This window comes from Mercurialis annua, linkage group LG6 (assembly GCF_937616625.2).
Source record: "Mercurialis annua linkage group LG6, ddMerAnnu1.2, whole genome shotgun sequence".
Classification (NCBI taxonomy): Eukaryota; Viridiplantae; Streptophyta; class Magnoliopsida; order Malpighiales; family Euphorbiaceae; genus Mercurialis; species Mercurialis annua.
The window spans coordinates 43,296,879-43,317,073 of NC_065575.1; the positions used below are offsets into that span (position 1 = coordinate 43,296,879).

The following is a 20,195-nucleotide window of genomic DNA, read 5'->3' on the forward strand; positions in this document are numbered from 1 at the left end:
TTCATGCACGGTACTGAGGTGTTACGGCTCTATTGGTGTAATTCGCTAAGGTGGAGGTCATTTTATACCCAATGAATGAATGTCACCTCAGCACCATGCATGAATTTGAGAAAAAGTGGAAGTTCGTGCATGAAAATGAGAAAATTTAAACTGCGTGATTAAAATGAGAAAACGTGTAAAGTTTGTAATTTTTTTTATATTAACCTTTTTAAATATAAATATAAAAATAAAATAAAATAGACATATATATTATTAAAAGAGGGTTAAATTAAAAATTCAATGTTACATGTTAATTCTTTTTTTAAAAGAATTGAACAATTCCAATCATGATTAAAGTATGGCTTTCTGACTGTGTATAACAGTTAATTAAAAAAATTATATCTTATAATGATTGTATGTAAGACATAGTAATGCACTTGAAGACAAGAGATCATACGTTAACAATTTTTTTGTTAATGATCTTATGTGCAATGTCTGGTTGTTAAATTTTGAACCACCATCTTCATTTGTGTCTGCTCCATGAAGAACAATCAGATTCAAAATTATAACTAAAAAGGTAAAAAAATTTAATTACATGAAGAAAAGAGGAATTTGAATTTAAAATTATTAGATTTAGAGAGACATAATTTTAATCATACGTAATATACATTTCTTTCATTTTATTTAAAATTAGAATTATAAATAAACCGAATCGAGTCGAATTTTAAAATTATGTCAGTTAGATTAACTTTACTTTGTTTTCAAAGAAGAGTCGAATTAGAATTATATATTTAGGTGTCCAAAGTTGTGAATTTAATACATATATTATTCTTTTTAAACAATCAATTTACTTACAAGTTACATGTCACGCTGTTGCTATTTTCCATGCAAAACTCCATTTCAACGCTACACTTTAAAATAATTTTTGGCCTGCACGGCGAAAATGTGAAATTGCATCTCCTAGTGTGCATCATAAGATTAATTTATCTCATTCTTTCTTATTTCTTTTTTTTTCAAAAATAATGACTTAAATAATAATTTGTCCTTATTTCATAAACAATACATAATTAATATAAATTAATTTTACAAGCAAAATCAGACAAGTAGCCTATTTCAGCAAATTAGCTTATAAGTTGATGGATAAATTACCACTTTAAAAAAAGATTAGCTTACAAATTCTAAAACGGGGCTAATTGACATACTCAGCAAGTTCATGACTGATTTATTCATAAAATTAATTTTTATGTCAATTGCTCATTTCTCACAAATTGAAGGTAAATTGCTATTTAAATTGATGTATAATTAGTGTTCTCCATTATTAATACATGTTCTGAGTGGCCAATAAAAATCGAACACCTATATAACTTTAAACTATATTTTTTTTCTTTTTTTAAGCTGTATTCAAAAAGGCTATAATGGCCGACGAAACCAAACTTTTTCAGCTTTTAAAAAAAAATCCATCCAAATAAAATTAATGATTTTTTTTTACCTCATTATATATTTATTTGCTTTTTTTTTATTTATCTTAAACTTTAAATTTATTATTCTTTTACTTCAACCGCCGAAAAATTAAAGAGTTTAATACTATATATTAGGCTTAATCTATTTTAACTTTTTTGTATTTTCTGTTTTCTTTACTTCGTTCCTATGCATTTTTATTTTTTTTTATATGGTTTTGTACTTTCATAAACAGTTTTATGAAATCTTTTTAATTTTTTCTTTCCTTAGTTTTATACTTTTAAAAATTATTTTAATTGGTCAAAAGACTGAAAGTGCATCACATTTCCGCACTTTTTTTAACAGAAGAATTTCATAATTTTTTTTTCGAAAGTATAAAAATCAAGTAAAAAAAATCTTAACGATAAAAAAAAACACTGAGAGCTTGGGATAGAATTTATCTAAATTTAATTATTGCTTCTGTTTTTTCAATTAGGAATTAAATTTTATAATTCTAAAAATTAAAACAGTTAAATAATTTATTTTCAGTGTTAGTGTTGAAAATCAAACTGAAAACCAAAAAAGAAATATTGATTGGAAAATGAATGAATATATTTATAATGGAATCATCCAATTGGAATAGAATTAATTAGAAATTTAAATAAATTTATACAAAGTCCAAAAAAATGTTTAACCATTAAACCATTTAAAAATGGGGTATTATTTTAGCCGATTATATCTTTCAATTATATGTATTATCTATTCACTTGGGCTGAGAGAAAAAAAATCTTGGACTTATATAATTACATAATTATTATTATTATTGACAGTAGGTGAGATTAATGAAATGAAATTTTGGAGTGATATATTGGTCCTGAGAATTTTCGTGGAACTCCAAATTGAGACATATATATATATATATATATGTGTGTAATGCTTTTCAAAAGCTGATACTTAAAAGACAAACACTAACTGTTTAACAAGAACAAAAGTAGAAATTAAACTACAAAATTGCACTATTTATAATATTTATAATTCATCATAGTTATAGCATGTAGGAAGGTTCTTACATCTTTCCTCTCCAATAGTATGTTATTCATTATTATTTTTATGTGAATTGCAAATATGAAAGAATAAATTCAAATTCATGGTGAATAAAAAAATTGACAGTTTGATTTATCACTTTTATACTAATTTTATATTTATTAAATTCAATGATAAAAAAAAAGATGAAATGTTGAACTGATAAAATTAAATAATTTTAATTTTTTTGGACCTTTTTTATGATAAATTTATCCACAATTAAAGAAAAAAATCATAATTTTTAAAATATTATCTGTGTAATTCTATAAAAGTTTAAGTGTTTCATTAAATAATTTTTTATTATATAAAATAGACAAAAAAAATCTGGAAACTGATTTATCATGAAAATAATTTAAGATATTTAATTGTGTCTTATTTTTATTAGCTAGACTTTTTATATTTTAACTTTTTAAGATATACTGACTAAAATTATATAGTTTAAATTTTTTGGTGAATACTAAAAAAATATAAAGTTACTTGGCAACATTGCTAATTTTTTATGAGCAAATGATCGATATGGTTCATGCACTTATCATATAGGGTCAAATAATTCACTCTCATCTATTTGAATCAAATTAAGGATAATAGTCTATAGTTTAAGATCAATTAAGGACAATATTCTATATTTTATTAAGAATAAAATTAGGTCATCTCGGTTTCTGAACTTGTTTGTGTTAAATTATTTTGTTCTTAGTTGACCTAAAATCAGAGAGTGTTATCCTTAATTGATCAAAATAGTCGAGAATGAGTTATTTTATCTCAGGTTACAAATTTAGGGACCGGTTTAATCTTTTTTATATATATTTATCAGTTTTATCCTAATTATAAATATATGAATTCATTTTGCATATAATTTAAAGTTGTACTATTATACTAATTATAATATGTAATATAACATAGATATGACAAGATTTAGACCTTGTTAAGAAAGCCAACATAGATGAAAGCTACAAGAGCTCTAATAGGGAGACATAAACTTTAATCAAATCAAGAATGAATATTTAGTTAATACAAAAAGAAAAAAATAATGTCTGCAAATCATGGATCTTCAAAGCCGGCTAAATCAGAAAAGTTCTATTAACAAAAATCTAAAAGACTTTTCTCTCTTTTTCTTCACTCAAAATTGAACACTTAGCCAATGTCTATATGTCCTTTATTTGTCTCTTATTTTTCACCTCCTACAAAATCCATCTTCCTTACTCATCAAGCTAAATAATTCATGCTTCACTTCATAACCATGAAATCAAATCTTAATCTAGAAGACTCGAAGAGCTCGAGTGAAGAAGAAACGGATCGATCATCGGAGAAATCAAATGATCAATCAAGTAGATCTTATGAGTGTGTGTTTTGCAAGAGAGGGTTCACTACAGCACAAGCTTTAGGTGGTCATATGAATATTCATAGAAAAGATAGAGCAAAACCTAGAGCTAGTTCTAACTCGTCATCATCGCTAAATTCTCCGTTGATTTCGAGCAAATTTGATGAAGATTATTATGCTACTATAAAAGGGTACCCTCCAATTCAAAGCTATACACCTCATCAATATTATTCAACACCTAATTATCATGAGGTACACATAAATTATCAAACATTTTTTCCATCTTCTAGTTCATGGGGTTGCAACCCTTCAATTGGAGATAGATTATATGTTCAAAATCCACAGATTTTAAATCCTTTTCATGATCTAACCTTGCAAATTGGTTCATCACATGATGTTCATAATAAAGAAAAAGACGACGGAAGTGAAGCTGGCGAGTTAGATTTGGAGCTGAGACTCGGTCATGATCCATAGTTCATCATCAATCCATCCTTATTATATATTGGATTAGGTATTTGATTATGGAACTTTTGCATACTTTTATATGTTTTATATATATAGCTGTGTTTGTCATATAATTGTACAGCTATGTGGGAAAATTTTAGAAAAATGTATTTTTTTGTTTTGCATTAATAATTATTATCTTTTTTGGATTATCCTTTTGGGGTATTCTATTTGGAAGATTAATATTTGTTTTCCATTAGTAAGTTTTGAATAAAAAAGACGTTCATAGATAAAGATTTTGAAGGTGTATATAGTTTTTTTATCTTCTGCATCTTACCCTAGATTCATATTAGGGTTCTATGAGATGTTCTTGATATCTTTTTAATGAAATTGTAAATGTTCTTTTGTGAAATTTTGAAACCCTAATTGCTTGAGTATATATAGCTAGTGATGGAATTGAACATTGGAAAATAAAAAGTTAAATGTAAATTTTGTTAGACAAATTTTAAGTATCTATAAAGCTTAATTGAATTTCACATATATACATTTGTGTAGCCAGGCAAGAACTTTCTTCTAATTACAAATTCATATGCATATAAGCTCATGTGTTATGTTAGAATTCATTTTGGGTTCTTAAAAAATGAGATGATCTTGGGATACATATGCATTGATACTCTTTACAACTCTAATAGGATAGTTTTGCATGCATGAATTTAAATAATTTAGAGCATGTATATGCATGTGCTTTCTGAATAATTTTAAGCTTTAGAATATTTATATGCTTTCTTTCTAAATCTTGCATTAATTTATGCAATGCTTATTGCTTATAATTAGTGTGTAGAATAAATTTATTTATTCATAATTATAGCTCTTATGCCAAATATATCATAATCTTTAAATATTGTCAGTTTGTTTCATCATTTTAACATTTTTATCAATTATATCCATAACTCGGAGATGACATGGTGGAATATTATACGTCAACGTGTACAAAACATATCATACTACAATATGGCGTTACGTCATTCGAACTAAACATAGATATATTTAGCTGAATAAAAAAAAATAGATCAAACTGATAAAATTTAGAAATTATGGTATATATAAAAAATATGCTATAGTTGGTGGTTGATAGAATCATTTTACTTAATTAGTAAATATAGAGTAAATAAACTCACATTCTTTTTTTTAGGATAAATAAACTCACATTCTAATTTACTCTATATGGATATGTGTTTTTAGTGTTAAGAGATAATATTATTGTTGGAGTTTTGCATACTAGCTTAATCTAAATAAATCGATTGTTTGACATGATATTAGTGTTTCTATAAAGAGGAAAGTTTAGCGTTTGATTTTAGACAGTCGTCATTTGATTAAATGAGAAGGTTATAAAATGAGTATATAATTGTTTACATTAATTTTAAGCTCAATAGACATTAGTGTGTATGTACATATTATAGATAATAATGTTATTATTGTTTGAGCGTCATCTAGTTAACTTGCATTTGATTGAAAACTTAACAAATCTAAACATGTGTAGTGTGTACATTTTAATTGCTTTTACAGTTTTTGTTGAATTTGTACATAATAAATGTTCTTATAGTGTATGTAGCTCAAGATTCATGACAGTTTGTGACAGATTCCATTAAGCTACTATGCAAAACTCAAGACTCATGACAGTTTGGAGTTTGGCATATATTAGTTTGACTAATCGGAATGTTCCGTCACAAATTTGTGACAGACTCCATTTTCCGTCACAACTAATATACACCCAAAATTATGACGGTCACAAATCCGTCATAAATGACAGTTTGTGACGGATTAGTGACAGATTTTTCTGTCACAAAAGCCTGTTTTTTAGTAGTGTAATTATAGGAGGCTTTTTGAAATATTTATGGACGAATAATTATGTTTAAGTTTCTTCTTCTCTTTTTCTTTACAGTGTTTAGAATTCGAAATTATTTAGATTTTGGTATGAATTTAAAATGTGCTCATTTACAGTAAAGCAATAAGTTGTAGATTATTGGCAATTTTGTTTGCTTGCAATTGGCTCAGTTCACATATCTGGTTATGATAATACTTGTATTACAAGGAAGGAGTATCATGGACTGTTAAAATTATTTTTAGAGATATTTCTGCTAATTTTGTTAAAGTTATGAATATTCAAATTATTTTATCTAAATGTTAATGCATTCAACTAATATTTTCTACAAATTCGATTCAAATTGTTGATGGATGTAACCTGAAACTTAAAATAATCTTATACTATTTAATGTTAATTACTTACTACTTCCTATACGGTTAAAAAAAAATAGTAACAAAACTTTTTTTATGAATAAAAAAAAAATAACTTAACAACAACTTTTTTTTTCTCGAATTTATCAAATCTCATTAAATCGAATATGAAATAGTTACATTTATAAGAAATTCGGGATAATTCGAAAATAAAACCCGATGACCTGATATGGAACAGACAACATACTATCTGATTCGCAGATCTTACTTACAAAAACAAAAATAAATTATTAACTGTTTCGCTAATTAAATGCAGTCTTCAAACAATTTTCGATCAAACTTCATCCATCACCCATCACCCGCAAACTCACATCATCTGTTTCAACCACCACTTGATAACTCCTTCATAAAAAAGAGATAGCAAACCTTTACAGAGGAAGGACAACAAACCTTTCACAAAGAAAGGACAAAATAAAACATTCAGAAAAAAAACGAACAATGAAAAATAAATAAACCTAATATAGCTCATAAACGATTTTATTTTATTGTTGCCGATCTTCAATTTATCTTTCCTTTTTGATAATTGAATTGCGCTTCGTTAATAAATCTTACTCCATCAAGAAAAAATGAAAAAGAATTGGCTATTTATTATATCTATGAAATTAAATTAACATATATAAAGGGATGGCTACCGTCAACAGCAAAATCAAATTATTGACGGCTGCGGAAGAAAAAATAATAATAAAACTCTAGATGGCTAGAGTTTGCTTTGAGAGAAAATAGAAGTTTTTTTTACCACATTAAATTACATAACAACAACTTCAACTGATGATTACTTTATAAATTTTTCTATATCTACTCCTTTAAAAACAAGTTTTCATGATAGTTTCTCCACCAAGCTTTTTGCAAAAATAAATTTAAGATAATATTGCTCTAATTTTTATTTGGCCAAATAATTTTTTGAATTTTTTTATCAATTCCGACCAAATCTTTTGATTTTTAAACTTGTATCTTAATTTAAAAGATTTGTTGCAATTGTGTCCAAATTTTTGAGTCTCACTTTTTAAATTTAAATATCTATGTTCTTTATCAATTGCTACCAAACTACAAACGTGATTGAATTTTTATCACAATTTTTTTTTTTTCGATGTTAGATTTTTGAAGTTTGGTAATTGATAGAAAATACAAATGTTTGAATTTAGAGAATACAATGCAAAAAATTGGATATAATTACAATAAACATTTTAAATTGGGACAATATAATAAAAATAAAAAGATTCGATCACAATTGATTACAAAACATAAATATTTAGATTTAAATAGTGGTTTTCCCTTTTTATTTTGACACTTATTCTTCAAGTTGACAGCACCTTATGCAGCAAAGAGTACGTAGTGCATATGGTGCTTTGTTTTCGGTATAAATAATTAAAGTGGAATTAACAACCGCATATTTTATCAGTTATTTTATTTATTAATAATATACTCAGAATAAAGGTCAAAATAATTATAGAAACTTCATAATAAGTTAGATTCCTTCGTCTAAATAGGCATATGAATTATGAAACAACAAAGAAAATTTGCGTGGACTGTTTCCAATATCAGGAATTGCAGGCTCAACTATAAATTAACTGAAAAATTGTTGAATGCGTAAATTTACATATAAACTTTTGGTATTAACAAGAAGTCATGAATGAATGACCCAGAATATTTTGACTTCAATGGAGGGGATATTTTACCGTGTTCAATAATTCATTTTATTTTAAAAAAAAATCATTTTCAGCACTATTATTTTAAATTAGTTTGATTATCAAAATGATTTAAATTATTTAATTGAATTAAAAAAATTAAAATGATAGCTTAAACTATCGACCCAAAAAATTCATCCAATACAAACAATTTATTAAATTTTTATATTCGCATAATCCAATATATAAAATTCATCCCCGATTTTAACAGTTTGTTTAGCTTTTGAACTTGTTGTTTGTTATATGAAGTTTTGTGGTGGTTTATAAAATTTGTTATTTGGTTCTATTCATTTTAGTTAGAAAAATATAGCAATTGTTATAATCTTTATAGTAAACATATTGGACATATTAATTAACTCATTAAATAAACTCCAAATGTAATATGTTTATGACAAAGTGACACAAATTGTATAAGAGTATAATTTTAATATAATTGTACGATACAATAATCTTTTATATACTTACTTTTTTCGCATAAAACGTCTATATTTTTTTGTTGTTATCTTTTTATGCAAATAGATAAGTGGCAAATTCTAGTTACTTTCTAAAGAGAGAAAATCTTATTTCAAAGAAAAAAGTTTAATATACTTCGATTTAAAGCGCATGGGACAATTATTTCCGGCTTTTAGCAGGAAATTATTGCCTTTTAGCCCGAAATCATCACTTCTTAGCTTGTTTTTTTGTGTGTTTGTTTTAACTTTTCCAATAAATTGCTCTATTTTTTAAGATTTTGTATGTTTTTTTTTCGAGTGTGTTAGATTTGAAGTTTGGTTGTGTTGATCTTGGATTGTTCAAGATTTTTCAGCGTTTGTTCAAACTTCAAATTAAATTTGTAAACATTCAAGGTTTTTCTCATTGTTTGACGTAGTAGCGGAACAAACCAAAAATAGAAGTTCTAATGATATAATTGGTGCCGGAGAATTCTCTCAACTTAAATTCCATTTGATTATTGTCACCTTCAAATTTTGCATCTTTAAATTTCTTTATTTTTTTGTTTCTTCTTGGAGATCGATTATTAAATTTTATCTTATTTTTTGTATTTTGTAATTTTAATTTATGATGAATTTCGACGTTAGGCTATAATATTGTTAATATCTTCATATCGTAAGCTTTTGCTAAAAAAAATATTATTATTATGACAATTTTTTTTTGAGATAAAATATTATTATTTATTTAAACTATATATTCTTAAAAGAAAACCATAGCCTTATAAATTTTGTTTTATTAATGATATATGTATAAATTATAACGCAAAGCACCAGTGGTCTAGTGGTAGAATAGTACCCTGCCACGGTACAGACCCGGGTTCGATTCCCGGCTGGTGCATTTATTTTTGTTTTTTTTTTATTTTCCCTTAATTTTATATTCGCATAATCCATCTCCGACCTGGACAAAGACAGTGACTACGACATAACAAATTTGCTGACTGTTTATGATTTTTTTCAACCACCGGAAAGCTGATAGCAACAGCTGAAGACTAATGGGAATATTTTATAGGTCATGAATTTGTTGGTAGTGCATTGGGACAAATGGCCTCATAATTCTTCCACCTGCCTGCATAACCATCTCAGTAAGACCATTCTCCTTTTACCAATATCATTTTTATAAGCACTCTTGGGGAGTTATCAAAGGAGATATTATCAAAGCTGTACAGGAAGCTTTCCAAAATGGTAAAATTCTGAAAAACATTAACTCTACTTCTGTTGTTGTTATCCCTAAAAGCCCTAATGCTGAGAACTTAGGGGACTTTAGACCTATTGCATGTTGCAATGTGATATACAAAATTATTACTAAGATCTTATCCTCTAGACTTAGTCCTATCCTTTGCAATATTGTGTCTGAAAATCGGTCTGCTTTTGTCCCTAAGAGGTCTATTGCCCACAATATTATGTTAGCTCATGATCTAACTAGGAATTACCATAGAGATGTTGGGAGTCCTAGATGCATTATCAAAATTGACCTCAAGAAGGCTTATGACTCTTTGTCATGGGACTTCATTGAAGAAATCCTCATTAGTTTAGATTTTCCTGACAGTTTCATTCTCCTTGTCATGAACTGTATCAAAACTGCTAGTTTCTCCATTAATTGGAAAGGCAGGGCTGGTGAGATTTTTCATTCTAGCCAGGGGCTCAGACAAGGGGATCCTATGTCTCTTCTTCTTTTTGTTCTTAGCATGGAATATCTGTCCAGAATGTTAAATGATGTGAGCAATGACTTCTGTTTCCATAAGAGTTGCAAAAAGTTAAAAATTAACCATCTGATGTTTGCTGATGACCTGTTATTATTTTGCCATGGGGATATTAAATCTGTCCAATTTCTGTCTGATAGTCTGAATTCCTTCAAAAACACATCTGGTCTGAGTGTGAACCCTTCTAAAAGCCAGATCTTCTTTTGCAATATAAACTCTGAGTTGAAAAACAGAATCCTAAATATGTTGGGGTTTATTGAAGGTGAGCTACCCCTTAGATATTTAGGAATACCTCTTATTACCTCTAGACTGTCCCATCAAGATTGTAAAGGTATTATAGAGAAGATTACTAAAAGAATTAGCTCCTGGACTAGCAAGCTCCTTTCTTATGCAGGGAGAGTTCAACTAATTCAGTATGTCCTTATGAGTATGCATGTGTTTTGGGCCTCAATTATGCTGCTGCCTAAGAAGGTTAACAAAGAAATCCAGAGTATCTGTGCTAGATTCCTCTGGAATGGTAATCAGGAAGGGAAATATAGTGCCTTAGTTGCCTGGAAGGATATAATCAAGCAGAAAAAAGAAGGAGGGCTGGGAATTAAAGACATAGGTACTTGGAACAAAGCAGCTATTAGCAAGCATGTTTGGCAGGTTATGAGTGGATGTAGTTCTCTTTGGGTCAAGTGGATTCATCAGAATAAGTTGAAAAATTGCAGCTTCTGGGGCATCAAAGCTAATAATGATTCAAACTGGATTTGGAGAGGTCTACTTAGCATCAGGAGTGATATAAGAAAAATGGTGAGTTATAGCATTGGTGATGGCAAATTGGTAAACTTCTGGAATGATCCCTGGTTACAGGGTTGTTCCCTTCTGGAAAAGTTTCCTAGAGTTAAGATGAAGGATGCCAATGTTTCCAAGACTTCTTGTGTTGCTGATCTGTGGAAAAATAACAGGTGGAATCTGCCAGACCCCATAGAAAGTAATACTGAAGAAGCTTGGAGTTTCATTAAAGAGAATTATAAGTTGAGGAACACTCCTGACCTGGTGAGATGGAATATGGTTAAAAGCCATAGATTCTCTATTTCATATACCTGGAATGAAATGAGAGAGCAGTTTGATCAAGTTTCTTGGCATAGACTTATCTGGAACAAGCATTCTGTTCCCAGATTTAGCTTCTTGCTTTGGTTAGCTATGAGAAGGAAGATGAGAACCAAGGACAGATTATTTAAATGGAAAGTGGTGGAGGATGAAGTTTGTATTTTCTGTAATCATGATGCAGAGACCATTGATCATTGTCTCTTTGAGTGTGAGTATGTGAAGAAGATTTGGGACAAGCTGCTTCCTATCTGTAGTTGTCCAGGGAACATTCTGACTTGGAGAAGACTTATCAGTTGGTTTAGCAACAGAGCTGTTGGTAAGAATGCAGCAGCAGCTATGAGAAGAATCATTCTTTCTGCTACTGTGTACTATGATTGGAGAGCCAGAAACAAGAAGATTTTTGCCAATGAGAACCCAGATAGTGCAGCCATCATCAACAATGTTAGAAATGTTGTTCTAGCTAAGTTGAGTACTGACAATGTAAATTCTCCTATTTATAATGCCTTGTGTATGTTACAGAGAGTTGATGCTTAAATTCTCTGTTTAGTTTTTGCTCCTTGTGAGTTGTAATTCTGAGTTGTAATCTTTTTTGCAATCTAGTAAAAAAGTCTTTTTTGGGGTTTTCACCAAAAAAAAAAAAATATCACATGTGAACTCAAGTTGGGGTGTACTAAATTAAACCAAAATACAAAATTAATTCATATTCATCTAAATAATATATTTTTAATTTTCATTTTTGACTAGTTTAAATTCGATGATGAAAATATTTGATTCAATCATAATACAAACCAAAATACCAAAGTAAATCGAACCTGATAGATTCGTTACAATTTAGAGTTGTAACATTCTTTTGAAATTTGTTCAGGTCAATTTTTTAAACAATTGATTCAACTTAATTAAGGGAGTTGCATTTACTTAAGAAATTTAACCTTCAGCTGTATTTAGTATTTACTAAGAAGATTAACCGTCCACGACACACTTATACACCAATTCCATACAGCCAACACAGACTTGATATATTGCAACATCTTTACAAAAACATCCCTCAATATCTCACAACTAGAAAAGAAAAAAAAGACCACATAAAATGGATTCCATATCTAACGTAAAAACTAGCAACTGGATCACCATATTAGTTTTGATTACCTAGTGAGGTAATATACAACAAGGAATATGACCAGAAAGGATGCCACAAGTGTAAACATTCTCCGGCTTGATTTCGTCTCGAACACCTACATCATTAAACAATACAAATTCAGCATAAATTACAAAAATATTAAAAAAAAAGCGAAAAAAAATCGTTTAATCTTCATACCGTCTTAAATCGGTCCATAGTTCCTGATAGAAGTCCTCTGGATGAATCCATGTCATTTCCCTAGAGGTGAAGAAGTCATTGTTGTTGCCATAAAAACAGTAAGAGCGACGTCGTGAAAATGAACATTATAAAAGAGTGAAATATAACCAAGGCATGCATACCATTCTGTCCAGCATATGATTATGAGTCTCTACCTCCTCATGAATATCACCCGACAACTACATGAATAGACTGCATTAATTTCTTTGCAATAAGAGCTGAATATTTAGCACATACAGAAATAACCAAATTCCATCGTATTCTATCGATTCTATTTATGTTTATACAGAAACATATACCAAAAGGTTGCTAAACACATTACATAGTAATTTAATGTGCACTATACATCTTGTTTTACAGAAGATTCACAAAAATTTAATCGCTTTGAATTGCTGAGAAACTAGACTAAGAGTAGTAATCGTTCAGAATACTAACAAAATTCTTCCAAGCTAAGAAACTGCTGGGGTAATTTTTTTATTTATTTTCCTCTTACGGTATCAAGTTTCAAAACATAGCATCTTCTTTTTATTTTAAGGAAATAAAACTTACACGCTTCAGAAGAATGACTCGATCTTGCAATCCTTCCATAGCTCTTTCATTATCTTGCTCATCAATTTCGTGAGAGTAAGAAGATGAGGCCCTGATGCCACCCTCCTCAATGCCATCAAAAAGAGGAGATCTATTGGTTCGGACATCTCTGTACACAGAAGAAATTGGGCAATTTGTCAGCAAGAAATAATACAAACAGTGCAATTTCAACAAGTATATATGGAAAACCAGGCAATCCCATAAAACCGTAAGAGCAACATCATGATAGTACAACAAAGAGTAAGGAGAGTTAGGACAGAGTTCACATTCGAGATAGATGCATCCGGACAATCCCACACAAGAATACTCCATTACTGTTTTATGCATAACCAGTAAAACCATTCATAACTTTTCAGAAACCACAAGAAATTCATATCTTTCACAACTACAAACCAGATTCAAGAAAGTAATTACTCATTTCACTTCCCTTAAGAAATACAAAATTGTTAAAAACAAAAGTAAGAAACATTATGGTAAAAGAAACATTCATGGACTAGAAGAAGAAACACACATCTTGCTGAATGTGTGCACGAATACTCTGGAAGTGAGTCTCAGAATGAAAGACGGCAATATATAAAGACCATTAGAAAAAAAGATCTGCATGAAGACAGTCTACAATAGCAGCATTCAAGTTCATTAAGAAGGGACAATTCAATAAAAGTGCATTGCTCACACCAATATCCATCAGTTCATGGCTGAATTTACATCATGAAACAGAACTTCATTAAACAAATATCAAGTATATAATTTCTCAAGTTTCAATACCTATCTTTGGATCGATAAACTTGAAGGTAATGACTGAAATGACCTTTTATATGGTATTTAATGATCAGAAGTCCAAATGGAAACAAGGCAAAAGATACATGTTACGAATTGCTATGTTGAACATATTTGCCTAAATAAATCTATAGAGAACCGGCCAAATGACTGGCTTATGGTAAAGTGAGGCATTTTCATAAAAGCTCAGAGATCTAATAATGGTGATTAACTTCAAAAAAAAAAAACACTTATCATTGTATTATTTATTCTAGTACTCAAACAGTCTAATATACTAGATCAATCCTAACAATATATCCTAAGAGTTTTTAGCAGTAATCCCACAGGCATCGAAAATGGAAAATTTAGTTCAGATTCATCATTCCTGACAGCAACAGCTAAACTATGCAGACTGTCAGCAAAACTTTGACAAGGTCAAGCGGCCAATTACATAAAAGCAGATTAGCTCAAACAACATGGAACCCCAAGCTTGCCTCCAAGCCAACTAGATCGGTATTCACTCGCACTCGCTTTTAGTACTTAACTATAATTTTCCACTACAAAAAATCCATAACACCAACATTCATTTCACATAATCTATCCTTGTTTTCAGAGCATCTCAAAGATTCAAGACCGAATATCTTTAATCTTTTGACTATTTGAAGAAATTAACTGAGTATGCCAAATGAATTTACGCAACTCAAACTGCAAATAAAACCTTAATAAATATATCACATGCAGAAAGCATCACATTGTTGAGGCAGCACATGTACATCATTTATACACAGCGAAAATGACGTACTGCAGTGTTAACTTCAGAGTAAAAATCAATTTTCACAAATTTTAATAATCTGACGTACTAAAGTCCTAATTCATAAGCACAACTATAATCAGAACGATACGCAATGACAATCGCATCCGATGCACAATAAAGTTAATCAGATGATCAATTACTATTGTTAGGGCAAACTGAAAACCGCAAAGCTAAAAACATGTACAGTACAGATCTAACTAGTAACAGCATAAAACAAAATAATATAAAAAAAATGAGCTGAAAAATCTACAATAATCAGACTAACCTCCTGGAATTCATAGCTGTAACTGTAAGTAAGGATTTATCCGTTTATTTGCTAATCTGCTCCTGCTAATTTCTGCTAAAACAGCATTAAAACAAGAAAAATGTAAACAAAAATTGAGCGAGATATGGATCAACGTAACTAGAAATTAATTAAAAAATCAGATCTGTTTGGCAGTTTCTTAGCAGAGAAAATAACAAGGAAGCAGAAAAATATTGGGATTGAGTAAAAAATGAAGAAGCGTGAGTGATACCTGTGGAGGAAGCTAGAAGAATTTCCCGCTGGTGAAATAGATTACGAGGATTGTGATTTGTTGTTTGTTTATATAGGGACTGAGATCAGAGGATAAAACTGGGTGAGAGAGCGAATCGGTGAGTTTCGTGTGAAACTTTTTGGTCAATTAATGGTCATTTGATCCTATTGTCACCGTTGGATAAGACAAATAAGCCTTATTAGTTAAGGATATGTTTGGAAAATAATTTATTACCTCTTCCGTCATATATAAATCAATTTATTATTTTAATAATTTTAAATAATGATTTCTTTTAGAATTATCCGTCTTTATGTTACTAGCTACGTTATCAGTCCGAAACAATATATTTGCAAATATAAACACTTAAAAGTACTCATTTATAAAAGCTAATAAAAATCAATAATTCAACCTTCCACGATGTACATAGACACGTGTTGACGTGTGTTGATTGTTAACCATATGTTGATCGCATTGTTGGCCACCATCAACGGCCATAGCAGTCGTTGACGATTCTGCCCAATTTTTTCGTTCAATTTTCAATCAAATTTTGGCGACTGACCATTAGACTTCGGTGATGTTTTTCTGGTGTATTTTAGGAGTTTCAGGTGTTTTCTTAACGCATTATTTCTATAAATGAAAATTAAAATAAAATAAAGAATGTTAAATTTGTAGAGTATGATTATAATTTTAAAAATTTTATGATATTTTTGTAGGTAAGTTTTAAAAAATGGTAAATGGCTTATTTTATCTCGAATTAATAGATTGAAAAATAATTGTATTTTTATCATTTATAATTACTCTTATTATATCCTTGATTATTGTATTATTTAATTAAAAAAATAAGTATAATATATTTTAATTTTAAAATATTATTATTAATATTTAAAATGTTTAAGTAATTATATAATTATTTTTCAGAGATATGATCTAATATAGATTCATGTTATGTTAAATAAGTCTAAATTGATTGCACATCGGAAAATGCATTAAAAAAATGGCAATTTTTTCTATATTAATTAATACTATAAACTCTTTTCTCCTAAAATAAAACTATTAATAAAATAAACTTCATTTCTTCTACATTAACATTTTCTGCAATTAAACCTAATTTTAGATAGAGAGGGAAGAAGAGTGCTGAAGCGCGAGATATTTTTTTAAAAGTAAAAAACAACAGTAGAAGAAGAATCGGATTCTTATAACAATATAACGACGCATCGCAGCAGCGGTACCCAACTCAACACTATTAACCAGCAGGGTCAGCGACTCAGTATGGGTTCATTGAGAAGTGAATCGGGATCAAATATGGAGCAATTTCTGTGCAACCGGTTACTCGATTCAACCCAGCCCATCTCCGAGCGGTTCAGAGCTCTCTTCTCCCTCCGTAACCTCAAAGGTTCCGCTCCACGCGACGCCCTTATTCATGGTAAGTAATTTCAAATCCCGTCTTGCTTAATTAAGTTTAATTTCTTGGCTGGATTTTATTTTTTTATTTAATATTAAATTGTTGTTGGATGCAGCATTTGATTTATGTGCTATTAGTAAATTGTAATGCAATTTTTTTAATACTCACAATAAGCTGTTGTTTGTGTTAATTTTTAGCGACGAGGGATTCTTCGAATTTGCTAGCGCATGAGGCAGCATTTGCTCTAGGTCAAATGCAAGATTCTGAAGCTATCCCTGCTTTAATATCGGTTTTAAACGATTTTGCGCTGCATCCTATTGTTCGTCATGAGGTGAGAATTTATGTTCAATTCTATTTTATTTTAATTCAAATTATGTTTATGTTTATCGTAGATGCTTATTGCGTAGTTTTATGTACAGGCTGCAGAAGCTCTTGGTGCAATTGGTTTAGAGAGTAATATTCCATTGCTTAAAAATAGTTTGGCCGTAGATCCGGCTCAGGAGGTTAGAGAAACATGTGAACTCGCTCTCAAGCGAATTGAGGAAATGAGTGGTGCAAAACATAGTGATGGTAAATCTGAGACTGAGAGATCGCCTTTTCTGTCAGTTGACCCTGCTGCACCAGCTTCTTCGTGCTCCTCGGTTGATAAATTGAGGTATGCTTATTGGAGAGGGTATGTAAATTTTGTTAGTTTTGATGATTTGTTTGGTAGTTTACTGATGTGAATTAAATTTTAAGGGAAGTTCTTTTGGATGAAGACAAGGGCATGTATGATCGCTATGCTGCTCTATTTGCTCTTAGAAATAATGGAGGAGATGATGCCGTTTCTGCTGTAATTGAATCACTGGGTGCCAAGAGTGCTCTGCTTAAGCATGAGGTATGCTAAACTGCCTTCAATCGATCTATTTGTTTTATGGTAATCAGGAATTTTCTTAGGTTGTCAGAGTAAAATAGTGAACATCGTATAATTAAAATGTATTTGCTGAAGTTGACCATGTCTCCTGATTTTTGGTAAGAATTATGTCCTAGCAATCACATTTATGATGTAGCTAATATGCTACTCCAGGTTCACTTAGTATTGTATTGCATCATTTTTTGAATGTGGTTACTCTTTGTAATTTCTGCCACTGTCGGACGATTCTGATTTGTATTTCTAATTTTTGGATGCTTATTGCTGTACTTTGTCACTCTCTAGGTCGCTTATGTTTTGGGCCAACTGCAGAACAAAGCTGCTTCAGCTGCACTTAGCAGAATACTAAGAGACGTAAATGAGCATCCTATGGTTAGACATGAGGCTGCCGAAGCTCTTGGTTCCATTGCTGGTATGCCAGTTATTTTACTTCTAACGAGTCTCGTTATTGTTCTTCCATATTGAATAATGATTGTACACCTAGATAGAAAATTTTAATGGGTTGTGGAAAGTCTTTACCTGCACTGTATGAACAACAAATGATTGTAAAAGACTATCTTACAAATAATTTAAATGGAAAAAAGTGAGGAAGTATGAAATAGATATTATCATTGGATAAACTATGTATTGCTTAATTATCACTGGGATATTTTGGCCACTTGGGTGTATGTTAGATGCTTATATCTTAACCTTTGATGAGTTAATTTCATTTGGCCTTTTGTTCGTGTGCTTATCTAGACGAACAAAGCATTGCATTGCTCGAGGAATTTTCAAAGGATTCTGAGCTTATTGTCTCACAAAGTTGCGAAGTTGCTCTTAGCATGCTAGAATATGAAAGATCAGGAAAATCGTTTGAGGTATGCATTTAGATATCAGAACTTTAGATTGATTACATTTTATGGATTCAACATTTTTTAGATCAAATGACTGACTCTTAGTTCTCAGTTTTTTTTCATGCAAGATCCTCTAGCACAAGCGTAAATTCTGAAACGAGTATACCGATGGATGTACCAATTTCAAATCACCTTATCATCGCATTTTTTGAGAAGATAATTTTGCGAAATAAGAAAGAAGAGATTATTCTGGAGAATTAAGGATAAGAGGATTGATTATACTTGATTTAATACTGGTATTTATCTGACCTGTACTAATATGTTTGTAATGCTTGTAATTTGTGATGGCATGAGTACTTTGTGGTAGACATATTTTATGGTATTTGTAGTGCAGGAGTTGAGCTAAGTTTTGTAATGCTTGTAACGGTCGATTTGTTTAAATAAAGTGAACTTTATCTATCATGTTTATTAGGACATGAAAGGATCCTAATCTTTTGTAATAATAATGGGGTCGTTTACAGAAATAATCAAGATTTTAATCTGGTTTACAAAAATACTTTCCATAGTTTAAAAATACTGTACACGCTCGTTTTTACATCATTTATAATCTGGATATCTTCTTCTTCTCCTTCATCTTATCCCCTTCTTCTTTCTTGTTATTCATTTATAACTCCTTTTTTTGTCTTCTTTTTCTCTGTAAATTTCTTAACTCTCTTCTTTTTAAATTTTTCTTCACCGAAGATTGATCTCGTCCGTACCATCATAAACTCTGTTACTACAACAGCAACAACGTCCTTTTCTTTTCCTTTATTTTTGACGTTAGAATCTTTCCGCCATACTCAAGCCGCTTACAACCACTATCATCCCATCGTCAACTCCTACACCACAACAATGCAGACCTAGCTGTGTGGTCCTAAGTACACGATCCTCGTTTGATTCATACTCTTCTTCCAATAAAATCACCAAATTAAAATATTTTCCTCACGTTTCTTCGCTGTTTTTTTTATTCCATTTTTCAAAAATCAAATCTGATCTGTTTTTTTTGTCCAATTAAAATAGGAAGAAGAAAAAAAAAAGAGAAATTATAGTTTTGTACGCATGTTGATAATTTATTGATTTTTTGTCAATATTTTGTTGATAATCAGTTGATATTTGCTTGATTTTAATAGGCAATAAGATAATATTATCCGTGAAATAAACTAAAAAAATAAATTGAAACTGGATAATGATATGTTACCATTGGAGAATAAGGTAAATAATGATGTCGATGTTACAATATCAATATTGTGTTGATTTTCGGTTGATATTTTGTTGATTTTAGCATTGGTGAAGGAGATAATAATAACGTTAAATTATTGTAATATTACAGTGTTGATCTTGTGTTGATATTGTGTTCATATTTGGTTAATTTTAGTATTTCTGAAATTTTATGAAGAAGATTAAAGCTGTTAGCGGTGGAGAACCTTTCGATTGGCTTCTGAAAATCGCTCTTACACAAT

General features: G+C 29.9%; 4 protein-coding genes and 1 non-coding gene across 7 annotated transcripts; 4 read left to right on the forward strand and 1 right to left on the reverse strand.

Annotated features, from left to right (window-relative positions):
- The first annotated feature begins 3,499 nt into the window (after window positions 1–3,499).
- Window positions 3,500–4,473, forward strand: LOC126688165 (zinc finger protein 10-like). Its single transcript, XM_050382769.2, has one exon. The coding sequence runs from the start codon at window positions 3,719–3,721 to the stop codon at window positions 4,289–4,291; it is 573 nt and encodes a 190-aa protein (XP_050238726.1). The 5' UTR covers window positions 3,500–3,718; the 3' UTR covers window positions 4,292–4,473.
- A 4,371-nt stretch (window positions 4,474–8,844) lies between these two features.
- LOC126687917 (uncharacterized) lies at window positions 8,845–12,058 on the forward strand. Its single transcript, XM_050382468.1, has 2 exons — window positions 8,845–8,925; window positions 9,758–12,058. Exons 1-2 carry the CDS (start codon window positions 8,845–8,847, stop codon window positions 12,056–12,058), a joined length of 2,382 nt encoding a protein of 793 aa, XP_050238425.1.
- Window positions 9,497–9,567, forward strand: TRNAG-GCC (transfer RNA glycine (anticodon GCC)). Its single transcript has one exon. It is a non-coding gene; the product is annotated as a tRNA-Gly (tRNA).
- Window positions 12,059–12,434: 376 nt separating the features above from the next.
- LOC126685834 (bet1-like SNARE 1-1) lies at window positions 12,435–15,709 on the reverse strand. 3 transcript variants are annotated; one of them, XM_050379806.1, is made up of 6 exons: window positions 15,552–15,709; window positions 15,302–15,373; window positions 13,428–13,575; window positions 13,001–13,057; window positions 12,840–12,899; window positions 12,435–12,756 (listed from the first exon to the last, which is right to left on the reverse strand). In XM_050379806.1, exons 2-6 carry the CDS (start codon window positions 15,313–15,315, stop codon window positions 12,667–12,669), a joined length of 369 nt encoding a protein of 122 aa, XP_050235763.1. In that variant the 5' UTR covers window positions 15,316–15,373; window positions 15,552–15,709; the 3' UTR covers window positions 12,435–12,666. The 3 variants fall into 3 exon arrangements, with proteins under 3 accessions (XP_050235763.1, XP_050235762.1, XP_050235764.1); XM_050379805.2 differs by having other exon boundaries at window positions 15,302–15,363; window positions 15,552–15,706; XM_050379807.2 differs by having other exon boundaries at window positions 15,302–15,376; window positions 15,552–15,706.
- A 977-nt stretch (window positions 15,710–16,686) lies between these two features.
- LOC126685701 (deoxyhypusine hydroxylase) lies at window positions 16,687–19,155 on the forward strand. Its single transcript, XM_050379628.2, has 7 exons — window positions 16,687–16,974; window positions 17,151–17,284; window positions 17,373–17,608; window positions 17,692–17,830; window positions 18,149–18,275; window positions 18,602–18,720; window positions 18,809–19,155. Exons 1-7 carry the CDS (start codon window positions 16,821–16,823, stop codon window positions 18,842–18,844), a joined length of 945 nt encoding a protein of 314 aa, XP_050235585.1. The 5' UTR covers window positions 16,687–16,820; the 3' UTR covers window positions 18,845–19,155.
- Window positions 19,156–20,195: the final 1,040 nt, after the last annotated feature.